The sequence below is a fragment of the Silurus meridionalis genome, chromosome 11, assembly GCF_014805685.1.
Source record: "Silurus meridionalis isolate SWU-2019-XX chromosome 11, ASM1480568v1, whole genome shotgun sequence".
Lineage (NCBI taxonomy): Eukaryota > Metazoa > Chordata > Actinopteri > Siluriformes > Siluridae > Silurus > Silurus meridionalis.
Window position 1 is genome coordinate 13,798,213 of NC_060894.1, and position 16,022 is coordinate 13,814,234.

The 16,022-nt window shown below is 39.8% G+C and overlaps 2 protein-coding genes across 4 annotated transcripts in view; both read right to left on the bottom strand.

The window, feature by feature from the left end:
* fryb (furry homolog b (Drosophila)) overlaps positions 1 to 1,183 on the bottom strand; it is a 75,103-nt gene extending 73,920 nt beyond the window's left edge. The window contains exon 1 of the mRNA XM_046860544.1: positions 1,036 to 1,183. The gene's annotated coding sequence lies outside the window, so the exon portion shown is untranslated. The remainder of the gene's footprint in view (positions 1 to 1,035) is intronic.
* A 5,248-nt stretch (positions 1,184 to 6,431) lies between these two features.
* The window catches only part of rxfp2a (relaxin family peptide receptor 2a), a 99,226-nt gene continuing 89,635 nt past the window's right edge, over positions 6,432 to 16,022 (bottom strand). For all 3 annotated transcript variants that reach the window (XM_046861430.1, XM_046861428.1, XM_046861427.1), the window contains 2 exons: positions 9,232 to 9,450; positions 6,432 to 8,520 (listed from right to left, as the gene is read on the bottom strand). In XM_046861430.1, the coding sequence (XP_046717386.1) occupies positions 8,261 to 8,520; positions 9,232 to 9,450 (479 nt within the window). In that variant the 3' untranslated portion in view covers positions 6,432 to 8,260. The remainder of the gene's footprint in view (positions 8,521 to 9,231; positions 9,451 to 16,022) is intronic.

The following is a 16,022-nucleotide window of genomic DNA, read 5'->3' on the forward strand; positions in this document are numbered from 1 at the left end:
ATGACATTCAATAAAGTATGGGCAAAGCAGAATACAAATGATCCAAACATTCAAGTGTTACCCTAAAACAGGAACCGATAACATACTGAAAAAAATGTGTTTCGAAACACAAAGCAAACTGGTCAGACTGGTAAGTTATTTTCTCATTTCTTAAGACTACATTTTCACATAATTGGATGTTTAACCGCCTTAATGTTATTCAGAAACTGTTTCTACCTGCGTGGACCAGCTGACTACGATGGTCTTTTAGTTTGAGCAGTTTGGACAGCTTGTGTTTCAGAAGAGAGTTGGTGATCAGACAAAGCCGGATCCTCTGAAAGATTACACTGTAATGCAGGTTGTAATAAGACTCGGAAAATGATTTCATTCCTGAACCTGGATGTGCAATAGACAAAGCAAGCTACAAATACATTACAACTGTATTAAACTATAGCGAAAAGAGGATGCAATGATGTCCAAGTTGAGGCATTTGTATAAGCCTTACTGGTTCTGCTAGAATAAAATCGTATATAAGAGTAAGAGATTATCGTTTTGGCATCACGTTAAGCAGCATGTGATATGAATGTAAGAAGTGGTATGAGGTGGTGTTGATGTTAGAGGTATGAGCTCGTTCAACGCGCCATTTTAAAACCCTGGTGCGGGTGAATAGCAGCTGCTTTTGTTGACATCCACATCACAGAATCACTTCGACACCATTTTCTTACACCAGGCATCAGGCGCATTTTTGAAATGCGTTCATTTCGTGGTTCGATATAAACCGCTGATTTCACAGCACACGCTGGTTTCCTGCCCGCGACCTTATAATAATCCTGAGTCTCCTGCATTCACACTGATGTCATCCTGTTAGCCAGAATGTAGCCGAGCCTTCATCTCTCTCTCTCTCTCTCTCTCTCTCTCTCTCTCTCTCTCTCTCTCTCTCTCTCTCTCTCTCTCTCTCTCTCTCTGCCTCCGTCCGACTGCAAACAAAAAAAGCACCAAGACACCGAAACAAACCATTTCGGACAATTAAAGCGTGATTTTAAATTGTTTCAGTACCTTATTTTCTTGTTTAAATCTTGTTAAATTATCATTTCTTCCTTCGATTGAACTGCTGAATTCGTTTTATTTCCTCCACTTCTTCTGTCTCGTGTCTTCTTGCCTTAGGATTTTTTCCCCATCGACTGTCAGAGAAGCAGTGGGTGAGGAGAGCACCGCCCCGCCCTTAGCAACCAATCAGATAGCAGAGTTTCTCAGGGCTGCTCGTTGATTGGATAAGTAGCAACTCAACCATTGTCTTTCTATTGCTGCACCTGTAGGGATGCTGAAGGATGCTGGGCACAAATTCATAACAAACCAACGATCAGGATGAAAGCAGGATTTTATCCAAACAAATCAACGCAAAGATGGAGTTTGGTGCCCAAATTGTTGCCATAATTAACAGTTTAATTTGTAAAACACACAGTAAGAGTTTGTGGACACAAATCAAAGAGAGAGAGAGACAGAGAGAGAGAGAGAGAGAGAGAGAGAGAGAGAGAGAGAGAGAGAAGAGGGGTGACAGGGAGAGAAGGATATGGATTATTTAGTATCTATATTGTTGTATAAGAGTTAAGGACTCTGTGCAGTTGGGGACTCCAGCAAGACTCGCAATGGCAGCATAACTAAAAGGGAAAGCCAGAAGGTAACACAGACATGATGGATCTCTGGGATAAGAGATAACCCACCACACCACAATCAACAAACCTGAGTGAACGTGTGAGAGTGAGGGGACGACAGCATACAAATATCCCAGTTCACCAAACACTCTAAATCAATTATCCCTCCAGATCTGCTCCTTTAACTGAGAAAAACCTACTGTTAAAACGCTTGATTAAATAAATATATTTTCAGTCAAACTCAAACACTGTGACTGTTAAAAACATACCTTTTTAGCAAAGCCTACACATAACACGTCTCACATCATAACCTTGTGCTCCAGAACATATGATCACATGCACATTATCAACTTGTGCTGTTAATATCATGAACAGCAGCTATGCTAATTGCTCTCCACTGCTTCTCTTTCTCTCTCCATCCCGAGGCTTCCTGAGGTTGCTCCAGCTCTAGTCACGTCCCACCTCGTGAAGATTATGGACTTTAAAGAAGTAGATGCTGAACTTGCAAACATCCTGAACCATCTAGAGATGTACCAGTGCCAATTGGATCCCACTACATATGTGGAGTTTTGACACTGGACCTCCTGGAGTGTTTAAAGGTTTTGGCATGGAGAAGCTGTTGCTGAATCTGTGATGATGACAAATGTTGAGCTCAGTAGCTCCTAGATTTATACCAAAGTCTGCAGGAAGAACATTTACTTATAATCTTATACTCCAGTACTCATGTTAGTTCTCACTCTCCAGTGTTCTGTATTGTTGAAAGATTTACGATCAAACTCTTGATGTCACCCAAATGAGGATGGGTTCCACTTTTGAGTCTGGTTCCTCTCAAGGTTTCTTCCTCATAACATCTAAAGGGAGTTTTTCCTTGCTACAGTCGCCATGGATGTTAATCAGGGATAAATGCACACCATTCACCTTCACTGATTTGATTTCTGTAAAGCTGCTTTGAGACAATGTCTGTTGTAAAAAGCACTATAGAAATAAACTGGACTTGACTTGACTTGACTGGCTGTCACTGAATGAAAAGACTGTGTCTGTGTTTTGAACACTGATTGGAAGGCTGTTCCATAACTGTGTGGCTTTATAAGAGAAAGATCTGCCCCTACTGTAGTCTTCATTATTTGAGGTACCAACAATGGCCTGTATCTTTTAATTTAAGTAGGCGTGGAGGATCATACTGGTACAGATGTTCACTCAGATACTGCAGTGTGAGACCTTCAAGTGCTTTATATGTCAGTAGTAGTATTTTATAATCAATTAGAGATTTGAAGGATAGTCAGTGTAGACTGATTAAAACAGGGGTGATGTGGTCATATTTTCTAGTTCTAGTAGGGACTCTTGCTGCTGTATTATGGACTAACTAAAGCTTATTTATGCACTTACTCGTACACCCAGACAGTAAAGCATTACAGTCATCATATTTCTAATTTTAGCAATATTTCTAAGGTGAAAGAAGGCTATCCTGGTAATGTTTTTCAAAATGAGCTTTAAAGGACAGACTAGGGTCAATAATTACACCCAGGTCTTTGAACACACTGTACACACTAAGACAGAAACACCATCCAGAGATGCTAAGTATTTGGAAAGTTTACTTATAGCTGCATATGCTCCTAGTAAGAGTACTTCCGTCTCATTCAATTAATTGCAGACCATTGAAGTTTGTATGTCACACAGGTAAAGACAGGTTCCTTTTTTAGTCTGGTTCCTCTCAAGGTTTCTTTTTCTTTCTATCTCAGGGAGTTTTTCCCCTGCCATTGTTGCCTTTTGCTTACTAATTAGGGATAAACTTGACCTTTCTTTCTTTCTTTCTTTTTTTCTTTCTTTCTTTCTTTCTGCTTCTCCCATTAGGGGTCGCCACAGCAGATCATCCGCATGTTTGATTTGGCACGTTTTTACGCTGGATGCCCTTCCTATCGCAACCATCCCCATTTATCCGGGCTCAGGACCGGCACTAAGGCTTGTGCAACCCTGATGGCTGGGGTTGGTTCCCTGACCGGGATCCTGATCCTAACCACTAGACCACCAGGGAACCTTAGGGATAAACTTGACTTATAGTCACTAAATTATATAGTGTAACATAGAAATTCATATTTTATAACATATTCATCGTTGTAATGCTGCTTTAAGACAATGTCCATTGTTAAAAGTACTATACAAGGAAATCTGAATTGAATTGAATTGAAGTTTGTCCATGCCAGTCTTGACAAGCTATGTCTTTATTTAAATTACCTTTACAAAATTTGGCTGATGACAAATTATTAAAATTTAGTCCCCATTTGCAATGTGGTTGTGGAGATTTAGCCACAAGGGCATTAGTAAAGTCAGGAGCTAATGTAGGGTGAGGATGCCTTGGGTGCTATCAGCATACTAATTTATTTAGAGGTGTTCAGTAGGGCTGATGTCAGAGCTAAGGCACTCAAGATCTTCCCCTCCAAACCATGAGAAATCATATCTAAATGCAGCTGGCTTTGTGTACACATGCATTTGTCATGCTGGAACAGGTTTGGGCCCCCTACTGTACTCAGTAAAGGTAAAATGTACTGCATTCAAAGACTTTAAGATGTCTATATTGTACTTTTAAGACTGATTTGATTTGAACTGTAATTAATATTAACAGTCTACTACAATGGTTCAGGACCACAGATTGCATGAATAGTTTTGCACTTACACACATATTACTACACACCTTAACAATGGGACTGCAATTAAAGGACATTCAGTGCCAACCAGATGAGGATGGTTCCCTTTTGAGTCTGGTTACTCTTAAGGTTTCTTCCTCATACTATCCCAGGTAGTTTTTTCTTGCAACAGTGATCACTGGCTTGCTCATCAGGGATAAACAATGTTAAGGAACTACCTTACATGCAATGAACGTTCACATTCTTTTATATAAACATATCACTGCTTTATCTGTGTAAAGCTGCTGAATTAAATTAAATTAAATTAAATTGAACTGTACATGGGTATAGAAATATTCCTCAATTCTATAGATAATTATCCAGTGCTTGTGTGAAAAGTACTTAATATTAAAAACACATTATAATCAACATTTTGAAAAACAGACAATGAATAATATAGGCTGCAAGGTTATTAAAAAAAGGTTTATGACATATACCGCCATGCACTTTTATCATCAAACTTGTATGTAAAAATAGGTCAAAGACAAAACAAAATGTAATTAAAATGAACAATGATATACTGTTTATTAAGAGTAATGTATAATCATTTAAGTCAAGTTTATTTCTATAGTGCTTTTCACAACAGACATTGTCTCAAAGCAGCTTTACAGAATTTAACAGTTAAGGTGAACGATGTTTATTTATCCCTGATGAGCAGCCAAGGCGACAGTGGCAAGGAAAAACTGTTATGAGGAAGAAACCTTGAGAGGAACCCATCCTCATTTGGGTGATATCAAGAGTGTGATTATAATCGTTAAACAATACAGAACAATGGAGAGTGAGAACTAACATGAGCACTGGAATGTAAGATTATGAGTAATGTCCTTTCTTTTTATTCATCTATTTAATTTGAACCAAAAGCTTATTGTGTTTATTCATGTGAAAATAATTCACTTATTTATTTGACCTGCATGAAGTAAAATGCCACATTTGCATTATCTGTGTTTAAAAGGGTGTAAAAAAAAATAAGTGATGAGCTTTGAATGAATGACCTACCTGTACATATAATAAAATAATTTGAAATAAATAAATTGAAAGCAAATGCTTTTTACCAGCGAAATAACAATAATGGACCACAGATACCTCAGATTGGCAAGAAGTAAGCTTGTAAGTAAGCACAATAATTGTTGTCTATTATAGTTAATACTGTAATCATTTGTACGGTAAGAGTGTTACTACTCAAGTTACTACAACTTCAGCTGTTATTTAGTCAATTAGAGGAATTCATTACTTATTGTAAAACAGTGAGGGATTATACCAACTGTCCTTAAATTGAAGGAACATTTTAGGGAATTAAACATTAATTATAATTTATTAGTAAAAGTAATATTTAATAGTTATTAAATATTAATAATTTTGATTACTTAAAACCCTAATTCCCAAAAGGGTGGGACAGTGTAAAATGTAAATTAAAAACATATCATAAACCAATTTTTATTTAAAATCAAACATAGAAAACATATCAAATGTTTAAAATGAGGAAATTTACCATTTCAAGGAAAAAATAAATTAATTTTGAATTTTATGGCCGTAATACATCTCAAAAACAGTCTGTTGTTATTTTATCACGAATAAAATATGTTTTAATGAGATTTGCAAATCATTGCTTTGTTTTTTTATTTATAACTGTTGAGCTTGTAGAAAATTGTTCATAATTTAGCATATACAGATTCTAGTTATTGCAAAAAGACGCACTTATTTCATACACAACATCAATAGATGTTTGCAAAGGCATTTAAATAAATGCCTTTTAAATAAATGCATCTCAATAAATTAGAATATCATTAAAAAGTTTATTTATTTTAGTAATTCAATATCAAAAGTGAAATTTTGTATATTATATAGATTCATCACACACAGACTGATATATTTCAATTATTTCTTTCAATTTTGATGATTTTGGATTACAGCTAACGAAAACCCAATATTCAGTATCTCAGAAAATTTGAATATTACTTAATAAAAAAAAAAAATACAAATTAAATGTTTGACTACTGACAAGTATGAACTCAATACTCGGTCAGGGATCCAATTGCATGAATTAGTGCAGTGGCATGTGAGGCAATCGTCTGTGAGGCCTATATAAAACTGTGTGCTAAATGAAACTAAGTATAGACAGTTTTATGTTTAAAATCCTTTTTTTTTTTTTTAAGATGCACATCGCTTTTTCAAAGAAGCTTGTTCATTTTAATCATCATTTCCCACTCACAAGTGGGAGGAATATAATACAAAAGCTGAAGAGATCATAGAAATGGCAAGATGGCAAAGACAACATAAAAAGAAAAACATTCAGAACATATTATTACTAAAGAGAACAACACATGTGGCATGGCAAGATAATAACCTGAAAAGTACTAGAATATCATCATTAAGTACCTATTTAGTGCAGCTTAAAGAAATGTGACCTATAAAATGTATAAGGTACAGCTGTTGTTCATACAAAGTACAAAGCTGAACAAAAATCCTTAACTTGGGTTTGTAAATGGACTACAAAGATTAGAGGTCGACAGATTGGCCCATTATTCGAGACGATTTTTGCCATTTTCTTTTTTAAGGGCTGCAAATTATGGCGATTATTAGGTAGGCCAAATCATGTCAAATAGTGCGCTTTTGTTCTGTGCTTGCGTGAGGGACATAACTTCTTTACCAGCAGGTGGCAGTAGTCTTTATTCAGCATCCAAACAGGAAAACCGAAAAAGCTACAACTTTATAATATAAAGCAAGAAGCAATCATTACTAACAGATTCATGTAGTTTTTTTATTTTTAAATGTCTGCTTAGTTGCAAAGTTGCAAGAGCAAGAATGACAGCAATAGCGTTCCGGTTTTTTTTTTTCTGTGTGCTCATTCGCTAAGCTAAATAGTCAGTCAAATTCTCTATCTCGCCATCCGAGCAGAGCTAACGGTGCAGAAAAAATACATCTGACCGGCACTCAAACTTGACCCCCGACATTTCCTGAAGGCTGACCGTCAGCTTGGAGTGTCATTCGTTCTTAATCTAGCTATATATATTTCATTGGTTAAATATGATGCTACATTTGGAGAGAGAACGCAAGTATCTTTTTGGAACTGTATTGTTAGTGAGTCTTCACCCAGTTGTAGTTTAGGCTACAGGTAGGTTTAGGTACAAATACCTGGTAACAAGTGCACTGATTAGAGAGGCTTATAGTATAAAATAAATGTTTAAGCAATTTTCTGTATCACGTCTTATTAATTAAGTATTAGATTTTATGACATGGAAAAAAGAAAATTGTCCAAAAAAAAAAACCGGCATAATTTATTGGCCATCGGCTGTCCTGGTTTCTAAATATTGGCATCTGCCAGAGAAAAACCCATATAGGTCGACCTCTACCAAAGATCCTTTGGTGTGGCACAGCAAAACTAATGGTAGTGAATTAACATCTTGGGATCATATAGTAATACATGTCATGTTATGTGTTATGTAGTATAATTATGCAATGTTGTAACCACATTCAAAACTTTGTAGTGATCCTCAGGATGTTTGTGAACTGCACAGTATATTCAATAAGATGATTTTTACAGTTTCTGATTGATTTATAAGAAATGTGACATAAATAATGCACATGTGGAAAAGATAATCTCTATAGATAATTCGTTTAAAAATGCATGAAGAACTGGCTCAAGAGCATTCAAAAGACCTACTGACATTACATGACATACTGCACTTTGTGAAGTGCATGGTCAGTACCATTTTAATCGCATTGATGGAGAAATTATCTCCCTTGTCTCAGTTTTGTACCTCAATGACACAGTGATGACTTTTTTTTGCATTCATCCTCTTGAGAGAGAAAATATATCAAGAGCCATGTTGCTACATATATCCCACTTGCACACTCCCCTGGAGTTTTTTTTTATTTTAATGTACAATAGCCTTTCATTCACATAGAATGCAAATGATCTGGTGATAAGGTCAGAACTTTTCTGCTACATCAGCTATATCGAGCATCTGGATAGGAGACCTGGGACAGTTTGCCCTTTGAATGGTAAAACATGTGCCTGGAAGGTTCCATGTAGATTGTGGTGCTAGTGAGGCTCTTGCGGTCTTTCATGAAGGACGAGCTGCGTTGCCAGCGGCACAGCAACAGTTCCACCTGCTCCCTAAAGAAGCTGGTAGTCAGAGTGTAGAGGATGGGGTTCAAGGCACTGTTGATGGGCAAGATGAAGATCACTACCCAAGAGTTTATTGTGCCTGCATAACATGAACAAGATAATTTCACTAATTTCAATCAAAACAAAATGTTTCTTATAATAATTTGAATTTGCAGTCATAAATATTGTGCTCTGGTTTAACATTAAAGTATTTAATAAAAAAATAATCTGATCTAAACATTGTTTTTAATATACAGTAGCTATCACATTACCTTTAATACTCTCTTCAAAAAGCATGATTTCCAACCCCAATTCCAAAAAAGTAAAACTATGTAAATAATGTAAAATGTAGATAAAAACAGAATGCAATGATATGCAAATCTCATAACCCCATATCTTATTCACAATAGAAAATAGAAACATATCAAATGTTTTAACTGAGGAAATGTACCATTTTAAGTGGGAAAAAAATCAAAGGAAATTTTCAATGTGATGTCAAAAAATTGAATGTTTATAAAATCTATGGGTTTTTAATAAAATGAGTTTATGAGATTCTCCCTACATTTTTTAGAATTAGAGTTGTACTACAGTAGTTCCTAGATATAAAATAATTATTAATATAATCATTAATTTGTTGTTACTATTGCTAATATATTATATATTATTGGTAATTGCTAAGAGCTGGTTGGATGTTCTTTAGCCTAAATCAACTACATCACTTTTAGAAGAAAACATTATAACATAACAATGAATAAGCATTTTTTTCATTACGTTTGAATTTTATGGTAAATATGAAATAAATTTTACATGCCTGGTATTTCCATCTTCAGAAGAGAGAGTGTTTTGACCAGGAATATTGGAATCCAGCAGAGGGCATCAGAAAACACAATGAAGAAGAAGCGATTGGCCACAACCACATCTTTGTGCAAGCGATTGCGCACATCTGTGGCATTGATACCGGTCTTATAGATAGAGTAGAACATACTGGAGTAACAGAAGACAATGACAAGGAAAGCCAGCAGGTTCAGCCCTGTTAACAGAGAAAGTCATGATAAACTATGTGTTAATATATGCACACAATCAATCAACAGATCTAAAGAACTATAGAGATGGGGTGGAAAATGCGAATTCAAGAAACAAATATCCATATACATAAAAATTCTGTGTCAAAAGGGCCCAATATCTTTTTTTTTTCTTTGAATAGACCATCTAACTAAAAGTTTGTGGACACTTAATAATGAAAATTCATGTGCGTTTTATTATCATTCCATACCTCCCTTTACTCTTATAATAATCCCTATGATTCTGGGACGGCTTTTCACTATACCAGCCACAAGAGACTAGGGTGTGGTATGTGTATGTTGGTCAGCTGTCCACATAATTTTGCTCATACAATGTATGAACAAAGTTTTAATAATAAATAAAAATAATAATTAATGGTTATTTGGGATGAAATACAAAAACAGCACTGGATGACATTAGTTCCATCATATATTTTGGAAATCGTCATGATTTCATTGATTAGGGTCAGTGTATCATTAATACATTCATATACACAGCCCCAAGCTAATCAGTTAGCATAATTAATATGGTCAGCATCATGGACCATTAACAACAGAGTCCCCAAGAATACATAATAATTCCCTCTTTTTCAATTGTATTCAGAATAATTCAATCCGGCTACACTACAATGTGATTAATTCAGTTTCACAAAGGAGTTAAAAACTCTGAGCAGAATAAAGACACTACTTTTCTGTTTTCCATCAAATTTCCATTAAGTTCTTGTTTTTTATTTTGTGGCAAAAATAATTTACCAATCATTCTATTTTCATCCAGACAGCCATGCAATACATAGTGTTTTAATGTGGGTCAATATTAAAATGTAATATACCAAATTAAATACTTAAAGAGATTGTAAGAGAAACAAAATACATGTCTGCATGAAAATAGAATTCATATACTGTAAATGTTCATTATTCATTATTGTTTACCACCAAATAACTAACAATGAGGGTGGTATCTTTTGCCTTGTACCAGGACCTTTAGAACAATTGCAGCAAGGCATGTACATCCTGAGCTGATATGCTAATATTGATTTAATGACATTGTCATGCTTTGATCAAGAGTCGAATACCAGAATACGTATAAGACATTTATTAGCCTTGGGAAACAAACAGAAGCTAGAAAGCAGCATGTACCGGAAAACGGGTATATTCCAAAACACAGGTAGTCCAAGGATGATCGCCAGAATGAACCGTATATCAGATGGTGAGTGAGTGCAAACGGGGGCCTTATAAATGGAGGGTAATGATTGGAAACAGGTGAAGCTGATTAGTATGAAGGCAAGGCGCTGCGTGCCGAGGGGAGGCATGGCCGGTGGTTCCCTGACATTACCTCCTCCTCCAGCCCTAACTCGGCGCCTGGGGCGCCCACAGTCCTGAGGTGCGGGGCGGTCTGGGTGGTTGGTGTGGAAATCCTCCAGGAGAGCCGGGTCCAGCACATCCTGTATGGGGACCCACGATCGTTCCTCCAGTCTATACCCCTCCCAGTCTACGAGGTATTTCAGGGTGCTACCACTATGTCGTGAGTTTAGAACTTCCTGGATGGAGTACATCAATGGCTGGTCCAGCATTTCTGGCGGAGGAGGATTTAAGGCGACTCCAACATGCTCTGTGGTAGGGGGTGTGAAGGGCTTCAGGAGAGACACGTGGAAGGTTGGATGGATGCGGTACCCAGCAGCAGTTCGAGCCGATAGGGGACTGAGTTTCTTTCAGGGTAGCCGGAGCCGCAAATCTTGGGTGAATAGTCAGACCCCCGTTCGGTAAGAGGGGGCCTCCGACCTCTGAGAATCTGCAAACCTCTGGGTGGTTCTAAGGGTATGTCAGAGCTGTGTGTGGGCTGACTCCTACACATGCACCCTTTCCTGGAACCAGTTGTCCACCGTGGGAACATTGGAGGGCTCGCACGTCCAGGAAAACAAAGGTGGCTGAAAGCCCAGCAAGCACTGGAACGGGGTTAGGCCGGTGGCGTCCTGGCGCAGGGAGTTCTGCACGTACTCAGCCCAGGGAAGAAAACGGTTCCAGCTCATTTGGTCCTGGTTGCAGTATGACCGAAGGTAGCGTCCGAGCTCCTGTAACCTGCATTCCGTCTGTCCGTTGGTCTGAGGGTGATATCCTGAGGGTGATATCCTAACACTTTCCACACTTGGGATGTGAACTGGGGTCCTCGGTCAGACACAAATTCCGAAAAAGATGTGATGGTACAATGCCTCTTCAGTCTCTAGAGCTGTGGGCAGGCCACAGAGGGGAACCAGCTTGCAAGCCTTAGAGAAGCGATCCATAGCCATGAGGATGCAGGTGTTACCGTTCGAACGGGGCAGATCGGTAAAGAAGTCAATCCCCAGGTGTGACCACGGCCGCTGCGGGATAGGCAGGGGGACCACTGCGGGTAAATGTCAGTGTCTTAGAGATGGCACAGACGGGGCAGCCTTGGACGAATCAGGAGACCTTACTGCTCATTCCGGGCCACCAGTAGCGTGTTCGGGCAAGGAGGACGGTTTGTTTTCCCCCCGGGTGGCCAGAACCTGGGGCTTCATGAATCGACTTCAGCAGGGACTGACGGCATGGCCCGGGGATGAATGTCCTTCCTTCCGGGCACCCAGCAGGGGTGGGCTCTCCTTGCACTGCGGCTTGAATCTCCTTCTCTAACTCCCAGGCGATGGGGCAGAGGATCAGCTTAGGAGGGATGATGGGTTGGGGATCTGTGGGTTCATCAGGGCCATAAATACAGGACAGGGCGTCCGCCTTGCCATTCTTGAAGCCCTGACAGTACGTGATGGTGTAGCAGAAGCAAGTGAAGAACAGTGCCCATCTGGCTTGCCGGGGGTTTAAGCGTTTGGCTTCTCGCAGGTATTGGAGGTTCTTGTGGTCCATTATGACCATTATGACCATTATGACCAGAAGTGTGCCGCCACCTCCAGCCAATGACGGAACTCCTCGAGTTTGATGGCAAGGAGTTCCCGGTTCCCGATGTCGTAATTTTGTTCCGCCTGGGAGAGCTACCTCGAAAAGAAGGCACAGGGCCGGAGCCGTGGTGGGGTCCCCGACTTTTGGGACAAGCAGGGGGAGGAGGCATCTACCTCCAGGTGTCGGAGATCCAGTTTTGTAAAGATCCATGTAAGTCCTGTCTCTCTTTCTCTCTCTCTCTCTCTCTCTCTCTCTCTCCTCTCTCACACACACAGTGCTGTTTACTCCTTAATATTAATTCATAAGTCATCAGGGGCGGCTGGGACCAGAAGAAGCAGATATGGGAATGGAGCGATTTGGGCGTTTAGGTTTCGATAGTCAATGCAGGGCCGGAGTCCCCCTCCCTTCTTCTTAATTAAGAGAAGAAGCTAGAGGCGGCGGGGGAAGAGGATAGGCCGATGAAGCCTGCAGAACGTAATCCTCCATCGCTGCACGCTCGGGAACCAACAGCGGGTACACCCTCCTGTAGGCAGTTTAGCACCTGGCACCAGGTCTATAGCACAGTCCCAAGGGCTGTGGGAGGGACAGGCAGGTCGCTGCCTGTTTACTGATTATGTCCCAAATGATCGGTACTCCAGGGCGATTTGCACGTAAGACGTGTTTAGGGCGATATGGAGCGCCAATAGCGCCCTAAACACGTCTTACGTGCAAATCGCTAACCACTTAATGGAGGGTTTCTGAATTGCCACTGAGGCCCTCACCACGGCAGATCAGCTGTTCAATCTGCGCCAAGGCTTTTTTCTGCATGCAGATTAGGTTTACATCGCCCAGGACAGCGCTTTTCCAGTGAGTAAGGAGATGAGAAACACCACCTTGGATCGATCGGAGGGTAACTTGTGTGGCTGCGTTTCAATGTAGAGGTTGACCTGCAGGAGGAAGCCATTACACTCAGCTGCGTCTCCGGAATATAACGCTGGAAGAGCCATCGGGCTGCTGGAGGTGGGTTGCTGAACTCCGCTGGTGGCGGCCGGTGCGGAAGCCTCCTGAAGAGCGGCGACAAGTTCCTTGATGGGATCCGAAACGGAACCCGGTTGTGGCTCCATCGAGCTGAGTAGTCGGTATAGGTCTGATCTTTTGTCACGCTTTGATTGAAAGTCGAAAACCAGAATATGAATAGGACGTTTATTAGAGAGGGTGATGTTTGGAGACAGGTGAAGGTGATTAGTATAAAAGTGGAGTGAAGCCAGAAAGCGAAGACTGTGATAAAAATTAAGATAAGCAAAGAAGAAAAATTTTAAAAAATTAAGTTTAGGGATACGTAGTGTATAGTAGTGATAGAGTAGCAAAAAATCTAGTTTTCCCTCCTCCGCCGCTTATCGCCTCTCACCCCCGCCCCCTCCGCCAGCGTTTTCATTAGCTCAAGTGATTTCATCTACATACACTGAATAAAACCTTATTATATCTTTACATACTCTTTCTATTATGTTTTTATAAAAGATTTGTTACTATGAAATGTATTTTCCTAATTTAATAACATGAAACAAAAAAACGGGGTGGGTCCCTGGTGGTCTAGTGGTTAAGATGCAATGCTCTCACCGCTGCGACCTGGGTTCGATCCCCGGTCAGGGAACCATCCCCAGCCACTCTCAGTGCCGGTCCCAAGCTCGGATAAATTGGGGAGGGTTGCGTTAGGAAGGGCATCCAGCGTAAAACATGTGCCAAATCAAACGTGCGGAGGATCCGCTGTGGCGACCCCTAACGGGAGCAGCTGAAAGAAAGTTTAAACAAAAAAACGGGGTGGCATTTTGAAGGTTGGAACGGATTAATGCCATTTTGAGTATTTTCAATGGTTAAAATTGATTTGAAGTGCGAGCAAATTGAGATACAAGTTCGACCATGGAACGAATTAAACTTGTAGGTCAAGGTACCAGTGTAGTCTTTTTTTTCCCCAATTGTTTTTATTGAAAAATCAACAATTACAGATAGAGAAATGTAAACAGAAATTCTCAATTTTTCCTTTTAAACAAATAAAGAAAAAACACCCCCACCCCCCAAAACACAAACAAACCCTCAGACAAAGATACACACACATATGCGCATGCACACACACACACACTCCACATCCCCCTGCTTAAATAACTGAAAAAACAAAATGAAGGTCATGCATACAGTCTAATTTTGACCAATTTAGATCTTTAATCAGGTAGCACACATAGTCTCCTAAAATAAGAAATAACAGGTTGCCACTTGCAAAAAAAGAAATGCCAGTAGAACCCCTCAGTGTACAGTGCCCTCCACAATTATTGGCACCCCTGTTTAAGATGTGGTCGTGGACTTCTAAAAAATTCTCCTTTTTTTTAAAACAACATAGAACCCAAATGCAAAAAAAGAGAAAAATCCAACCTTTTATTTAAGTACATTACTTTTCTTGGTAAAAAAATCACACATTTAGAAAAAAAAAAAAAACTTGAAATCATGTGTGCCACAATTATTGGCACCCCTGATGTTAATACTTTGTACAACCTCCTTTTGCCAACAAGACAGCACTTAATCTCCTCCTATAACATTTCACAAGATTGGAGAACACAGAGAGAGGGATTTTTGACCATTCTTCTTTGCACAATCTTTCTAGATCATCCAGTGTCCTGGGTCCTCTCTTATGCACTCTTCTCTTTAGCTCGCCCCACAGGTTTTCGATTTGGTTGAGGTCTGGGGACTGAGATGGCCATGGGAGGACCTTGAGTTTGTGACTGCTGAACCACTTTTGTGTAGATTTTGCCACATGTTTTGGATCATTATCCTGCTGAAAGACCCAATGACGACCCATCTTCAGCTTTCTGGCAGAGGCCATCAGGTTTTTATTTAAAATATCCTGGTACTTCAAAGCGTTCATAATGCCATGCACCCTAACAAGGTTCCCAGGGCCTTTGGAAGAGAAACAGGCCCACAGCATCACAGATCCTCCACCATACTTCACGGTGGGCATGAGGTGCTTTTCAGCATACTCATCTTTTGTTTTACGCCAGACCCACTTAGAGTGTTTGTTGCCAAAAAGCTCAATCTTAGTCTCATCTGACCAAAGCACACGATCCCAGTTGAAGTCCCAGTACCGCTTAGCAAACTCCAGACGTTACGTTTGTGAGTGTTAGTGAGAAAAGGCTTTTTCCTTGCATGCCTCCCAAACAGCTTGTTGGCATGTAGAGAGCGTCTGATGGTTGTTTTGGAGACTCTGTGACCCCAAGATGCCACTCTTTGATGCAATTCTGTGACGGTGAGCTTGGGAAATTTTTTTACTTCTCTTACCATCCTCCTCACTGTGCGTTGTGGCAAGATAAACTTGGGACCTCTTCCAGCCTTGTTTGTCACTGTTCCAGTTGTTTTAAACTTCTTAATGATTCCTCTGACTGTAGATACCGGCAAGTTAAGGCGAGTGGCTATTTTCTTGTAGCCATTGCCTGACTTATGAAGGTCGACACACATCTGCCTTACTTGAATGGTGTGTTCTCTTGTCTTTGCCATGTTGACAAATGGGTAAGAGAATTAGGCCTCTGTGTCACGTCATATTTATACCCCAGGGAAACAGGAAATCATGAATTACTAATTAAAAGTCCCTAGATACCCTGACCAACCTTAGCAA